The following is a 14,417-nucleotide window of genomic DNA, read 5'->3' on the forward strand; positions in this document are numbered from 1 at the left end:
CTGTATTGCTTTCCTATCTTTCATTTATCGTTTTTTTTACTTCTTGTGCAGATACGTGCGCTAGATCTACATTTGATTATGATGGTGGTCTGTACTTTCAGCCCTTTGAAACGTGCGGTGATTATGGCAAACGAGTGACCCCCAACCTCTATGTTATAATCGCAGGTTATTGCATCGGTTGTATACGTCTGTCACTCTTGTTATCTCTTTTTAATCTTTTTTCCTGCGCATTCAAGCCTTTATTTCGACATTGCACTGCTACCTATGTCTGTAACGACTCCTGATGTACAGTTCCCTGCTTTTTCTCTCTTTAGAAAGCAATGCTTTAAAAGTACGTCGCTTATCTCTACCACTGACCTCTGCACTTCAATCCGCACTGAATACCGGACTCTTTCTACAAGCATTGCTTGTAGAAACGGTCCGGCATTCCATTACAACGGCTGAGTAGTTTCCGGACTATTGTTGTCGCAGGCGCACGCCTCTTCCTGTTGCGAATATTTTGCACCCGTTTTATTTTTGTCCTCGGGCAGCCAGCTCGCTCCTCAAAGAGCAATGCACTGCTACTTGTGTTGTCACGAATATTCTCTCCCAATTTCATTTATTATGCCATTTGTAAACGTGCACAAAGGGTACTTTTTCCTTCCTTTGTTTCAATTCTTCACATTTATTTTGGTGAGTTAGCCAACGTCCTTCGCAGCTACCGTTGATCGAAGGAAGGGAATTATGAGGGCACGTTTCTTTGTTTGACATAACTTTTTTCAGATAATGAAGGCAAGGAGGGTATAGGGGGCGTTAATTGTATTCTTTTAAATGTATTGTAGCGATTGTGATATCGATGTGAAAAAAGTAAAGTGGACGAAAGGACAACTTGCCCTGCCGGCGGCAAGTTGTCTTTTCGTCCACTTTACTTTGTTCGCATCTCTACCACAACTACTACAATACACTTAAGTTAACGTCCACTTTACCACCTTTGGCTTCATTATCTGCCGGTTTCCATTAAGGTCGCAGCTATCATGTGGCATGTGGAACAACCCTTCAAATAAACTTAGGAGAAGAAAATTGAAACTTTGCTTTTCACGGCGTTACCTTTATTCAGCAAGGTTACCGAGTGACTGTAACAAAATTATTGAGCAATGCAAAAACTCTGCATGACCGCGGTGCCAGCTGTTGTACTTTTCTACAACGATGCAGCCGGTGGTAGTAGTGTGTTGTTCATGAATGGGTCGGAGGCTCATCGTACGGTGTTGGGGCGTGCAGGTCACTACATGGACCGGTGCTGCGTACACTATGGGAAGCCGCTCATCGATTCCGGCATCATGGGCACAAAAGGGAGCGTGCAGGTGGTTGTACCACACATAACCGAGAACTACTCGGCTTCTCAGGACCCGCCTGAAGAGTCGGTACCAGCTGATACCATCAAGTACTTTCCCAGCAATATCGAGCACATCTTGCTGGTACGTCTCGCTACTTGCATTTGAGAGCCCCTTCTATAGGTGAACACGCTGCGAAGAGCTGAACGCAGTGCGCAGGGTTCCCTATTAGGGGGATGGGGGAGGGGGGGGGAGGCAAAGCCTAATCGCAGTTGCACGTTCGCCCCGCTGTGTTTATGTCTTTGTTCGTCCGACCACGTATGCATTCCTTAGAAGACTGCGTGGTTTCACGTTATCATAGTTCAGCAAACACAGAAGACAGCTAGCTGTACGCGGACTTGTTAGTATGATGCTATATTGCTTTTTTAAATGTTATTTTTGTGGTAACCCCGATATCTACTGTTACTAAATAGACTCGCGCAAATTTTATATTTGTTCTTTTTACAAATGATTAAATGTTCCATACTCAGTTTCAAATTAGGGGGCCCATTTTTTTTTTGTCATGTACACTCCTGAATGGTTTGATTCGGAAATCTATTTTCCCTGGAGATTTACCTAATCCTCTTTGCAGTGGGCCCGTGAAGAATTTAAGGTCCTGTTCGAGCAGAGTGCTGCAAATGCTGACCGGTATATAAGGTGAGTGCAATGCTGTATCTAGAAATATCCCTGCGTGAGCGTAGAATCATGTATGTACAAACGCGTCGCTTCTGTCACAGTGACGTGTGTGTGTGTGTGTGTGTGTGTGTGTGTGTGTGTGTGTGTGTGTGTGTGTGTGTGTGTGTGTGTGTGTGTGTGTGTGTGTGTGTGTGTGTGTGCGTGCGTGCGTGCGTGCGTGCGTGCGTGCGTGCGTGCGTGCGTGCGTGCGTGCGCGCGCGCTACTCTAATGCGGCTGACTCTCCTGTTATGTTGTCTTCAAATGTAAGATATACTCGTCACATCCGTAACTCGTGCTAAAGCTTCATCTTATTTACCAAAATGTCAATTCACTTACGATACACGTGGAGCAAAACTATAACAGCGAATACACATACGGGCCCGGCATCCCGCATCGGTGGTCCATTTCGAACATCCATTATTTTCCTGTCGTTGTTTCGCGTACGGATGAGGCAGAGTGACAGTGCAGAGACAGTTCCTTCGGCCAACCTGTCTGCTTTTCTCGCACTAGGGATATCTATCTATCTATCTATCTATCTATCTATCTATCTATCTATCTATCTATCTATCTATCTATCTATCTATCTATCTATCTATCTATCTATCTATCTATCTATCTATCTATCTATCTATCTATCTATCTATCTATCTATCTATCTATCTATCTATCTATCTATCTATCTATCTATCTATCTATCTATCTATCTATCTGCCCTTAAATCAAAACGCGTAAGTATATATTGATGAAATTATGCGCCATTTCAGAGATCCTGATTTCATTCCAAGGGTTCTGGAAAAGTTGCAGCTCAAAGAAAAGGTAATTTTTAATGCACAATTGCTTCTGCGATACCGATATGCTTCACGACCGCTTCATGTTAATCGTGGAGAAAGCAGCTGATAACTCCGTTTCAGCAACGCAGCAACCGTGCAGCATGCAGACAACGGAGCACGTGTTGTGTAGTTCTGCATCCGTGGGCAATTTGCAAAACAGAACAAGAAAGCACTAATTCTTTAGGGCGGGCAGCGTTTATTCGTTATCCCTACTGCTTCTGGTTTTATATGCTCGCTCTTTAACTTGTGAAATGTAAAAATACTATGATATATATGTAGCGATATGCGGTAGACATATTAGTAGAGCCGCTGAACGTATTTAATGTTTTAAAAAGAAAGCATACTAAGAGTAGCTCTTCCTGCGTTGTTTTTGTACAATAGTCATATAAGCGTGATAGTGTTAAATCATTACACGTCATCCAGGATTCCGCTTCAGGTCTCAGGGGAAAAAGCGAGGCGGGGGGGGGGGGGTAGGAATGTCATCTGAGTTTAATTTACACATCGCACGTCGAATGAGTATAAACACTTGGTATGAACGATTGATTGATTAGCATTCCTGTTAATCGATGAATGGCCTAAGCACGAACGTACCTTTTGTTGAATTTTTATATTAAGTCACATGCGCCCAGTCAGGCAGAGGTCGGCACTTATGACTTCTACACTGAGCAATAAAAGTCTTACTGCAAAGGATTTATATATCCAGGGCAATGACTCCCTACGCGGTATTGCTACGGCATCGCGCTGCTAAGCTCGGGGAAGCGGGTTCGGTTTCCGGCCACGGCGGCCGCATTCCGACGGGGGAGAAATAAAGAAAAAAAACTCCGTTGTACTTAGATAAAAGAGTACGTAAAAGAACCCCGTGTATTCAGAGTTAATCCGGTGTCCCCCACTTGACTGCTGACCCGAAGGTCGCGGGATCGAATCCCGGCCGCGGCGGCCGCATTTTCGATGGAGGCGAAAATGCTTGAGTCCCGTGTACCTAGATTTGGGTTCACGTTAAAGAACCCCATGTGGTCAAAATTTCCGGAGCCCTCCACTACAGCGGCCCGTATAATCATATCGTGGTTTTGGGACGTTAAACCCCAACAATTATTATTATTGTCCCCCACTACGGCATGTCTTGTAATCGTACTGTTGTTTTTGCATGTGAAACGTCGGACTGTTTTTTGATTGGCTCCTAGTAGGAAGCTTCGTCAAAGCACAGTAATGATGCGTCGAAAAACAAAATTATTGCGGTGAAGCGTATTAGCTGCGCGGAAAAGTCGTTGGCTGCAACAGCAGCCAACAGCGACACCATCCCTTACGCACTTTTTCGCGGCAATAAGCCAGCCGTCGACCAGTGCTGATTCTTTGAAATTCCTTTCGAGAATGCTGTTGCCGCTCTCGCGAGGGGCACGGATGTGAGCTCGCTTTCCAACTTTGTTCGCTTTTCGCGCCACAAATTTTAAACGCAGAAAAAAAGTTAGGATTGACGTAGCTGGCGGAAAATTTTTTAGAGTGGTATATCGAAATGTGACGTCGAAATGTTCGCGGTTATGCAAGAAATGAATATTTATGTATTTTCTTCGAATGATCTAAGCGTTGACAGCAGCAATGATTCACCAGTAGGCACAACACGACATTGGTCACAACGTGTGAGGCGGCCCGAGGGAGTTTCCTACGGGCTCTAGCCTATAAGGCTGTTCCGCCAGCTTACGCTAGTTGCGTGTTTCGCGTCGGCCTGGCGTTCTATACCTGCGAGGCCCGAGTTAACTGGGACACGTTCCATCTGAATATACAATTTCGTTGGGCCGTGCTGCACTTACAGGTGGCGCTGTTGAAAGAAATAAAGGCAATCCTAGTAGACGAGCGGGCGTCTGGTTTCGGCGACTGCGTCTCTTTCGCCAGGCTACGCTTCCAGGAGCAGTACAACGACCAGATACGGCAACTGCTACGCTCCCACCCCGAAAATCAGGTGAGGCTTTGGCTTCTCTGAAGGCTGTGTCAAAATCTGTCGGACGAGTGTAATACTGCCATCTTAACTCGCAGATAACGACGTCTGGCGCTCCTTTCTGGTCCGGCCACAAGCGATGTCCCCACCCAATTCAGTTCGACCCCAAGAACGTAAGTATAAAATGGGCGCGAAACTTTTGATTGATTGATTGATTGATTGATTGATTGATTGATTGATTGATTGATTGATTGATTGATTGATTGATTGATTGATTGATTGATTGAGTTGTATATCTGAACCAGGGCTTTTCCTTTCCGAAACAGACGCTGCACATGGACTACATCGTGGCGGCGGCGAACTTGCGGGCAGCAATGTACGGCCTTGCACACAATACCGACCGCGAAGAGATCGCCGATATGCTCGAAAGTGTGGAGGTTCCGGCACTGGGCCCGCAAAATGAAGGCGTGCAAGAGGCCGCCATTGACGCGAACCCACCACAAACCGACGTCCCACAACCCGATGGTACATGCATGTTTGCCTTTTCGCCGTTATCATGCGAGTATTTAGCTCCTCACCAATAAATTCTGGTTGCAAAAATTAGAATCTCTTAAACTGCTGGTTGCAAGCCGCCTATTTAGATCACCTTAATGTCATAGGTTATTCGTCTCCATACAAGCCCAAGCCGAAAATGTGGGACGAGCAGCAGGCGACTGCATATGTCATGTCATCATTGCGTTATAGTTCCGCAATTCAACAATATGCAGAATACTGATTGCACCTTAGCTTCTGCAGCTACTGCTTCTACCTGAATATGCTTACAGATCATGTCGGTGTGTAAACTGGAACAGAGGCGATAAAGAACATACAAGCGGCCATAGTTAGACTCAACGGTCATTGGCCTATTTTGTTGTTCTTATATCCGCAATGGAACTGCCTATTACGTTAGGGCGAACAATTTAAACTACTTACTCCGACTGTCTTCATGCGCTTCTTTACAACCACGTGACAATGTTATTCTTGTAATGCACATCAGTACCGTAGCCAAAAATAGTATTTTCGGGGAGGTTCAACCGTGTACTTTATGCATGTTCGTGCGTGCGTTTGTATGTGTGCGTGCATATATAGAAATGCAAATTTAAAAATTTTAGAGGTGGGAGCATTAGAATCCCCAGTCTTCCCTCCCTCCCCCCCCCCCCCCATCGGCTACGCCAGTGATGGCACAGGTTAATTATACTGCTCATACACTGCCGAATCTTTGTCCTCAACTGACCCATAAAGCTAATACAAACTATTTATCTCAGATAGCGAGCTTTCAACTATAGCGTTTGATCGATAAAATGTCACTGTTTCGCCACAAGGGCGAAGCAATGAGTGCAATAACAACTAATTGGAATGACACGCGAACAATGGCAAGCAGCTCGAAACTTGCAGCGTGCTGCTCAAGCACAAAGGAAGCACGAAAATAACACACACAGGTCGAACGCAAACTAACAATTGTCACAGCTCGACATTTGCAGCGCACTACTCAAACACAAAGAAGGAGGCCCGAAACTACCGCACAGGTATACACAGGACGAGCGAGAACTAACAACTGTCGCAGTTGTTATTTCTTTGTGTTTGAGCAGCGCGCTGCAAACGTCGACTGTGCACAACCCACTGCCCCTACTTTGGCTCTTCTAGCTAGTAGCTCGCTCCTTTCGCAAGCGCGGCCGCTGCAGCGAGTGAAGTGACCTTCGTGCGCTCTGTAACTTGGACGCAAACGTTACGGTGAAAGTACAAGACGTACAAACTGCCCCCCTCACGAGGTAAGCGCGCGCGCACGGGCGACCACGCCCTGTAGGGCAGCGTACAGGTGGTACAGGTAGGGGGTGCGCGCGCATCGCAACTCCGGTGAAAAACGAGAGGAGCGAAAAACGAGGTGCTAAGAGTACCACACCTTTCGAATGTGGTACTCTTAGCATCGACAAATGTGGTACTCTTAGCATCGCGCACACACACACGGCCAGAGAGTGCTCTAGGCGTTAAAACGCAGTTGCTTTCTGTCTCATTTTCGTTTTGTTGATATGCTCAACACATCTGCCTGCACTGACCACGACATCACCGTAAATAATGTCGATTGATCATGAGCAATAATCACTCAATTTAAACTCAACTTAAGGAACGAGAACCAAGCAGAGAAATGGTCCGAGCTCGGTAATTATTACAATGTGCACAGGAAGCAGAAGACAAAGAATGCGATGATAATAAGAAAGACGTCAATTTTATATAGCCTACTTATCAGGCGCGTTACTCTTATTCCTTAGAGAGTTAACAGAATAGCGCTGTACGAGGCTTTAGTCTTTGCAGTTGACTCTCTCAAGTCAGCCACGCACGAATGATGCATGCTATTGCAGAAACGCAGTTAACCATCAACATGACAGTGCTGCTTTACCATTACCTATTTATTTTCGGTTTGTGTAGATGACAACGCGCTTGCAAAACTTCTGGAGGAGCTGCCCCATCCAAAGCGCCTCGTTGACGTGCCTCTCAGCAAGATGGAGTTCAATACAGAAGACGACAAGAACTTTCACGTGGACTTCATTGTGGCTGCCGCCAACCTGCGCGCCTCCAGCTATAACATTGAGCCGGCAGACCAGCTTAAGAGCAAGCTTATCGCGGCCAAGATCATGCCGGCTATCGTCACCACCGCGTCGCTCGTCGCGGGCCTCGCCTCCCTCGAGCTTTACAAGGTTTTACGCTACTTTACATGTTTTTTATCTTTTTGTCGGTTTGTTTTTATCGCTCCGTCTTTGTGTTATTAACTTCACGAACAGGGTAAAGTGTTTCCGTTCAAAATTCAAAAGCTGGAACGAGTGAGCTTTCAAGCAACAGTTCACTATACGACCGTTTCAATGGCTGTTATACATTGCGTATCGACATGGTGCAGTGTTCCACAAATGTTTGCGGACCACGCAAGCGCGTGGCCAAGAACCTCTTCGCGACATTTCCACTACGTCAGCGGCAATCAACAGCAGCGCTACGCCAAAGACGCATCCCTCCCTTAATCAATGGCTTGTCTGTTTTCTCACTGAGCGCAGATATTTTCTACCTTTCACTTTTTAAAGGGCCCCTCAACAGCCTCTAAAAATACAAAAAGAAACGATCGCGTTATTCTCTCCTGACGTTTCTCGTCTTTCTGGCGCACTTCGTGACGCAAGAACGGGGATTCACGTGACGTCATTACGTAACATACTCTCGACTGGTCCATACAAGCGGAATATTTGTGAATTGTCTTCTACACTGATTCGCCATGAAGGCGCCCACCCGTTCTTCCTTGTCTCGCATGACTATCGTGCACGATCAACTGACTTCCCTTCATTTTGTGCGTTTCCGACTACGCAAGCGGTGATAACAGCATGTAGCCGACAAGCGCGAAATCCTGATAGGCTCAACGCTTATAGTGCTAAAGTTGCACACGCGCTTTTAAGAAATAAGTGGCGAGGAGGAGATATCGCCTGTAGGAAGGGTAGCGAAGGCGAGAAAGAATCCACTCCCTCGTCTTTGAACGCGGGGTGGTTAGGGGGGCCTTTAACGCGACGCGCTCTTCGGCAGCCGCGGCTACGTGCTACTTTTTTCGGAGCAGTATATCAGTATAACTGTTATTAGGGTCGCAATCTTCCTCGCAAAGTGATATCGAACGGGCACATTGTTCGAGGCACGCCGTGATAGCTTTATTTCTGCCATCAAAGAAGTGTGACCCACGTACTGCAGATAAGCGATTTGTGTTGAATACTGCGAACAATGCGCTGCGCGGCAGTAGAAAATTGAAAGGCCAGGATCTATCTCTGCGGTCGACGGCAGGTGGCGCACCACTAGGTGGCACGGACAAGCAGTTTAGCACGCGCTCGCGTGGTAAGTAAACTTTTGTGGTTGACTGTACATGCAGCAACACTAGATTGACGTTTCGCGTCATCTGCGAAACTTAAGCAAATTCAAGTTAATATTTTCAAAACCAAGCATGACAGGAACATTAAGAAACGCTTAATAGCTGCTACGCGGCCTTCATTGAGTTGGGAGAGAAACAATTAAGAGCCAGAAGTTTGTACTTTAGCCACGACAGCGAAGGGAAAGAGAGATGCTGCATTAATGAAGCACGGAGTGTTATGGGGATGCACTAGGTACGAGGTGCTTAGATGTTTGTGGAAAGGTGTGATGATTCGAGGGCTTACATGTGGTAATTGTGTGCGTGAAGTCAGGCGTGTAATCAAGACTGGACGCGAATCAAAGGACTGTGGGACGCCTCGCATTGGGTGCTTACGGGATGACGACACATGAGGCTGTAAAATGCGATATGATATGGACAAGTTTTGAGGTGATAGAAGCTCAAAACAAAAGGAGGTTCGAATAGAGGCTAAGGAATATGGAGGACAGTGGATGGGCAGAGAAAGTGTTCCGGTATTTGCATAGGAAGAGCGTTGAACGACAGTGGAGAAAAATAACTAAGAAACTCACCAGCAAGTACAAGGCTAGCAGTGTGCGCGATATGGTAACGAAGAGCGTTAAGCGAAAAGTCAGAGGGGCGGAGAGGATTTATTTTATAGTAACGATGGAGAAAATACCGACCCTGAGTTACTACCGAAAGTGTAAAGACGAAATAGGGAGGGAAGCTTATTGGGATAATTCAAAGGGAAGAGTTTTACTGTTCGAAGCGAATTCGGATTGCCTTAGAACGCGTAGTTACATAGCGAGATTTAGTGAAGAAGACTCATCTACTTGCTTAGGGAAAAGGAAACGGCAGGGGACGTTTCAATGGAATGTGAAGATATCCAAACGGGTGTATGCTTGGGCAGTAGTTTACATGAATCCTTGGGTTTTAGGAACAGCACTGGAAAAGTAAACAGGTCCACGGTGAAAAAAAAGTGAAAGACGTTTGGAGGACTCGTGGCGGAAAAGGAGAAAGGATAAAAAAAATTATGGAAAAACTAAAATTACTCTGCCTTAAGGCACAGAATGCTGGGCTGTGAATTTATGAGCTTTTTTCTTTCTATGGGAAGGGAAATTTTAATTGCGCAGACAAGGCGTTAGGTCCAATTAAAAAATAGTAATGAAGTTTTTTTCCGAGCTTGGTGTCGCACAGCTCACCGCCGCTTTATAAAGGGGAGGCTCGTAGCATCCATCCACTCATCCATCCTTTCAGTTAAATTGTCTTTGTATATTTTTATGTAACCGGTCCGTTACACGTATAACCACTTCCTTGCGCAAACAGCGCCAGAGTTCCTGGGAAGCTTCCAGATTATTTTAGAATCTTCTGATAAGCTTGAGCGCGCAACGAGAACAGCAGAGTTTATTCTGGAACTAACGTGGCCACCAACGATAACGCTGGAATCTCCGATGCCGTATGTATAAATGCCGACGCACCTTACAGCGGATCAGATTACCGACGACAGCACTCGCCGCTATCAGTGTACCGTCTATCGCTTGTACGTCATCCTTTCATTTCTTGAGCACAAGTTCACCCGAATAATGAGTTTCGCCCTGAACACGCCGACTACTGCCTTCTTCAACGTCACGAGCACGTGACAATATTTTAACTTGATTTGTCATGAACATCGTTAGATTTTCATGACTAGTAATGGAATGTAATATCTTGCGAGATGATGACTGAAATGGCTCTTCGCCAAATGCATCCTTTTTTTTTGCAGGTCGCTCAAAGACATGACGAGCCTAAGCTATTCAAGAATGGGTTTGTCAACTTGGCACTGCCTTTCTTCAGCTTTGCGGAACCCGTTGCGCCCATAAAGAAAAAAGGTATGCCGTTATCGTTTTTATGCGCAATAGTCATAATGTGTATACTTTACTGTATAGTAGTTTACTGTATACTTAACTGTATCAGAGTATAGAAGTCGCTATTCGATCATGCATGGGATCCATGAACACATCGCGCCGTTTTCGCGCCACATCCATGACGCAATCGAACCTAAATTTTAGATGCAGCTGCACGGTCAGGGAGGCATAGCTCGGCAGCAGGGCCCGTATTCCCAAAAGGCGACAATCGCAAAAGTATCGCCTTTGGTGCGCGCTGATTGGCTATTGAGCAAACCGGAAAAGTTAGGGCGCCATCTGGTAATTCCGCCGACGTCAATTTTGCGTCATGGTGCTCGACGGTGCTCTCGACATATTTGCAATAAGCGAAGGCACCGTCAACCGTCGGTTCGTGGTGAAGTCTAGCATTTCAGTGACGTAGGCGGTAGCTTCTAGTATTCAATCCTCGGCGGATATACGCAGCATTTTTTACGCTGAAGCTTTCATCGAGCATTACCTTGGGGTGTCATCAGCACTCGTTCTTTGCCAGCGCGTGTTTTTTCGTGGTTTGAACGTCCCAGGAGCATGAACCGTGCGTTGCTCGCGTGGCTTATCGCGAGCCGGCAACATGTTGAGATCTTGAGACGATGTCGCTGCGGCGGCACGCTACAGCTGAACTCTCCGAGTACGCCGTGTTAAACTCTCAACGAAAATACGTTTCACGCAAAGTTGCATTCTTTAAATATTATACTGTGCATTAAATAATCGAACAAAAAAACGTTGAAAGCACTTTCAACACGTCTTACACTTCAAGTAGGCACAGCCAAGCCGGCCAAGCCTGGCCACTGCGTAGAAGCAGCAGCGCACGCTCGAAAACGCCGTACTCGGGTTCTGCACTCGTACAGTGCGCTCACTCCCGTGTTGTGAGACATTCGTACTACCAACGGCCAGTTGCAACAATGACGTCACGGGCAAGTCTTTTTTTTACTTATTGAACGCATCAAATTCTACGTCACCAAACGCGATACTATCGCCTTTCGCGATCGTTTGAGAATACGGGCCCAGATTTATCGATCCGATAGGCATCGGTCGCGCCTGAAAGAGCTCATTCAGCCAGATAAGGTATAACTATTGAAACTCAAAGCTTCTCTCATCAGGAACTATAAGGCTTACCGGTATCCATATATGTTTTACGAAATTTTCCCACTTACTCGGCTACTAAGCTGTTTGGTTAAAAGAATGAAATGATTATTATGCTAATCAGAAACATTCTACCACCGGTACCCGAGTGTGCGTGACCGTGCTGACACAACGAGCAACTACTGCACTTTTAAAAAAGGACATTCCTTCGGCCATCGTATACTGATAGCTATGAACAAATGTACATACACTGCATGACGCAGTGACTGCGACACGCATGGCTTCGGCCTCACTTATAGCGCTGTGCTGAAGCATTATGGAATGCATTCTCGACGCACTCGATGCGTGATTTTTCTCCACAGTATAACGACCAGGAATTCACGGTCTGGGACTATCTCGATGTTGAAGGGGAGCTTACCCTGCGGGAGTTTCTCGAATATTTCCAGGTGGGTGGTGTTCTTTCGATGTAACCGGATTCACCTTTAAACATTCCGATAAATACGTTTGCGCTATAAGAAACACGTCTTGTATTCGTAGTTCTCTGGGCAGCTGAATATATCGCTTTGGCGAGACTAATCTGTAATAAGCATGGAATCGCTGTCACAATCGTGTAATTAATTTAGAGACTTCGTGGGAAGAAAGGACGCGCTTCTGTCACAATCAGTAACTTAGGTATGCTGCTTTCCTCATACATGGGAAAGCAATTAGAACAGGAAGCACTCTCATTGCTTGAAGGCGTAAGACAGCCTTAGAGGCGAAGTGATTCGCTGGAAAAGTGTATCGCATCTGTTTTGCTTGTGCCGGCGTTCCTGAGCGCGCTATCCATTTCTTGGCGTCGGTCAAGTGGCCCCTCCGCACCTATAGAAACATTCCAAGTAGAGTCTGTGCCAGCTGATGCTAGAAAGTGTTTTAATTGTGACAGTGCGTGCTTATTTGTGCTCAATATAACGCACCAGCGTATATCTTCAGCTACAGTTTTCTCATTCACCTCATTTGTAGAAGCCCCCGTGAGAGATGAGTCGCGTGACGACACCAAATCGCACTGGCAATATGCAACTCATCGGTCGTAAGAAATCTAAACACCTGTTCTGGAGTCTGCCTTATACAGTGAAACCTAACGAGGGTCGCAATTAAGAAACATTATGCATGCCTCTGTAGGTCTCGCAAACGCTGTATGAAGAATTTGTTTGCCCTATTCGGCGTAAACTATTAGAAGTGAATCCTTTGGATCCACAGCGTGAGCGTGATTAATAAAATCGTAGAAATAACACGCCTAAGACGAGCTGAAGCTCTGGTGATTCGGCAGTGGTTGATATCGATAAGCTGCACGAGACGCAAAGTGACAAGAAGGGACAACGCAGACGAGACGAGTCGTCCTTATCGTCTAGGTATGCATTTAGCGACGCGCCTTCGCCTGCTATAATTCAGTGAAAATTTCAAATTTACATTCCTTGAAAAACTGAAGCACCACTTAAGTGTTTCGGAGGGGGCCAATGGGGGCGCTCGACTTAGAGGAAATTCTATTCCGGAAATTATTTCTTTTGTTCACACATTCCGAGAAAAGTTTTTGTTCCTCACAGAATTCGTAATTTTCGCTTATCATGTTGTTTGCACAGAATAACCACAAGGTCAATATCGTCGAGCTATCCGAAGGATCCCGAACGCTCTACGCCACCTCTCTGCCGTCGTCCGCGAGTCGCCTCGAACTATCGTGAGTGCAATGACCTTTATTCACCTAAAAACGGACACGTCTATTGAGAACTGTCGCGTTCAGAGGTGAGAAGTGCACGTGCAGTAATGAAGTTGCTACATGCGCATCAACGCATTAACCTTGATTAAGGCGGGGTCTAGCAAAGCTCGGTTGGTTTCGCTGTCCTAAAAGATTGCGGTTTAAATCAACGATGCATTCTCAGACACTCTACACATATAGAGGGGATGAACAGAAGAGGTAAGGTGAACCAATGTCGTTATTGCTGAAGAATGTGTTGCTGGGAAAGTTGGTGTTGGCTGAGCGACATATTGCAGCACACTGACAAAAGAAGAAACACGGAGAAGATGGGACTAAAGCCTGTCCAGTCTTCTTTGTGTTTCGCCTTTTGTGAGTGTTCCTCAGCGCTATAACATGTCAGTTAGTAAATATCGTTATGTTACGAATTCAGTATTGGGAAGGAATCCTTGGTCTAGACCACCTGATTCTTTTCATCAAAAGATGAACTACGCCGCCAAAGAGAACCAAACGTTTCGTATTGTGTTGGGATGCGTTCCTGGAACGTGCTCGTGTTCCATCCATCCCTCTCGCATCTAGTTCGTGAAAAAGACCACTCAGGATCCGTCATAACGGCTCCGCGTTTGCGGAGTTTATTTATTTATTTTTGAAATTCCGAGGGTGTATTCCGGAGTTTTTTTTTTTTTTTGGCCGAAATTCGACGTTTATCGGAGTTTATGTTTCCTAAATCCCCACTTCTCCGAAATTGGGTGTTTAATATTGCGCTATTCTCAATACTACAGTATCTTAAATGAAATGATATCTGAACACGAAAACATCACAGCACACAAAGCGCATTTTTGTCGTAGGAAAGGTTTGAACGCACAAACGCGTATACACACAAGCACAAACAGTAGAAAAGAAGACACCTACGTTTGTGCGTATTACAACCTTAAAGCTTGTTGTGATAGACGGAAGCACAGTTTGCGAGGTCCGTATGTTC

The 14,417-nt window shown here is 45.8% G+C and overlaps 1 protein-coding gene across 1 annotated transcript in view; it reads left to right on the forward strand.

Moving 5' to 3' along the window:
- LOC119381647 (ubiquitin-like modifier-activating enzyme 1) overlaps positions 1-14,417 on the forward strand; it is a 43,063-nt gene that overhangs the window by 27,094 nt on the left and 1,552 nt on the right. Inside the window, exons 15-25 of the mRNA XM_049412854.1 lie at positions 1,258-1,454; positions 1,942-2,006; positions 2,790-2,841; positions 4,663-4,809; positions 4,884-4,958; positions 5,112-5,310; positions 7,249-7,517; positions 10,470-10,575; positions 10,962-10,966; positions 12,072-12,155; positions 13,326-13,420. Of these exons, the coding sequence (XP_049268811.1) occupies positions 1,258-1,454; positions 1,942-2,006; positions 2,790-2,841; positions 4,663-4,809; positions 4,884-4,958; positions 5,112-5,310; positions 7,249-7,517; positions 10,470-10,575; positions 10,962-10,966; positions 12,072-12,155; positions 13,326-13,420 (1,294 nt within the window). The remainder of the gene's footprint in view (positions 1-1,257; positions 1,455-1,941; positions 2,007-2,789; positions 2,842-4,662; positions 4,810-4,883; positions 4,959-5,111; positions 5,311-7,248; positions 7,518-10,469; positions 10,576-10,961; positions 10,967-12,071; positions 12,156-13,325; positions 13,421-14,417) is intronic.

Source organism: Rhipicephalus sanguineus, chromosome 2, assembly GCF_013339695.2.
Source record: "Rhipicephalus sanguineus isolate Rsan-2018 chromosome 2, BIME_Rsan_1.4, whole genome shotgun sequence".
NCBI lineage: Eukaryota > Metazoa > Arthropoda > Arachnida > Ixodida > Ixodidae > Rhipicephalus > Rhipicephalus sanguineus.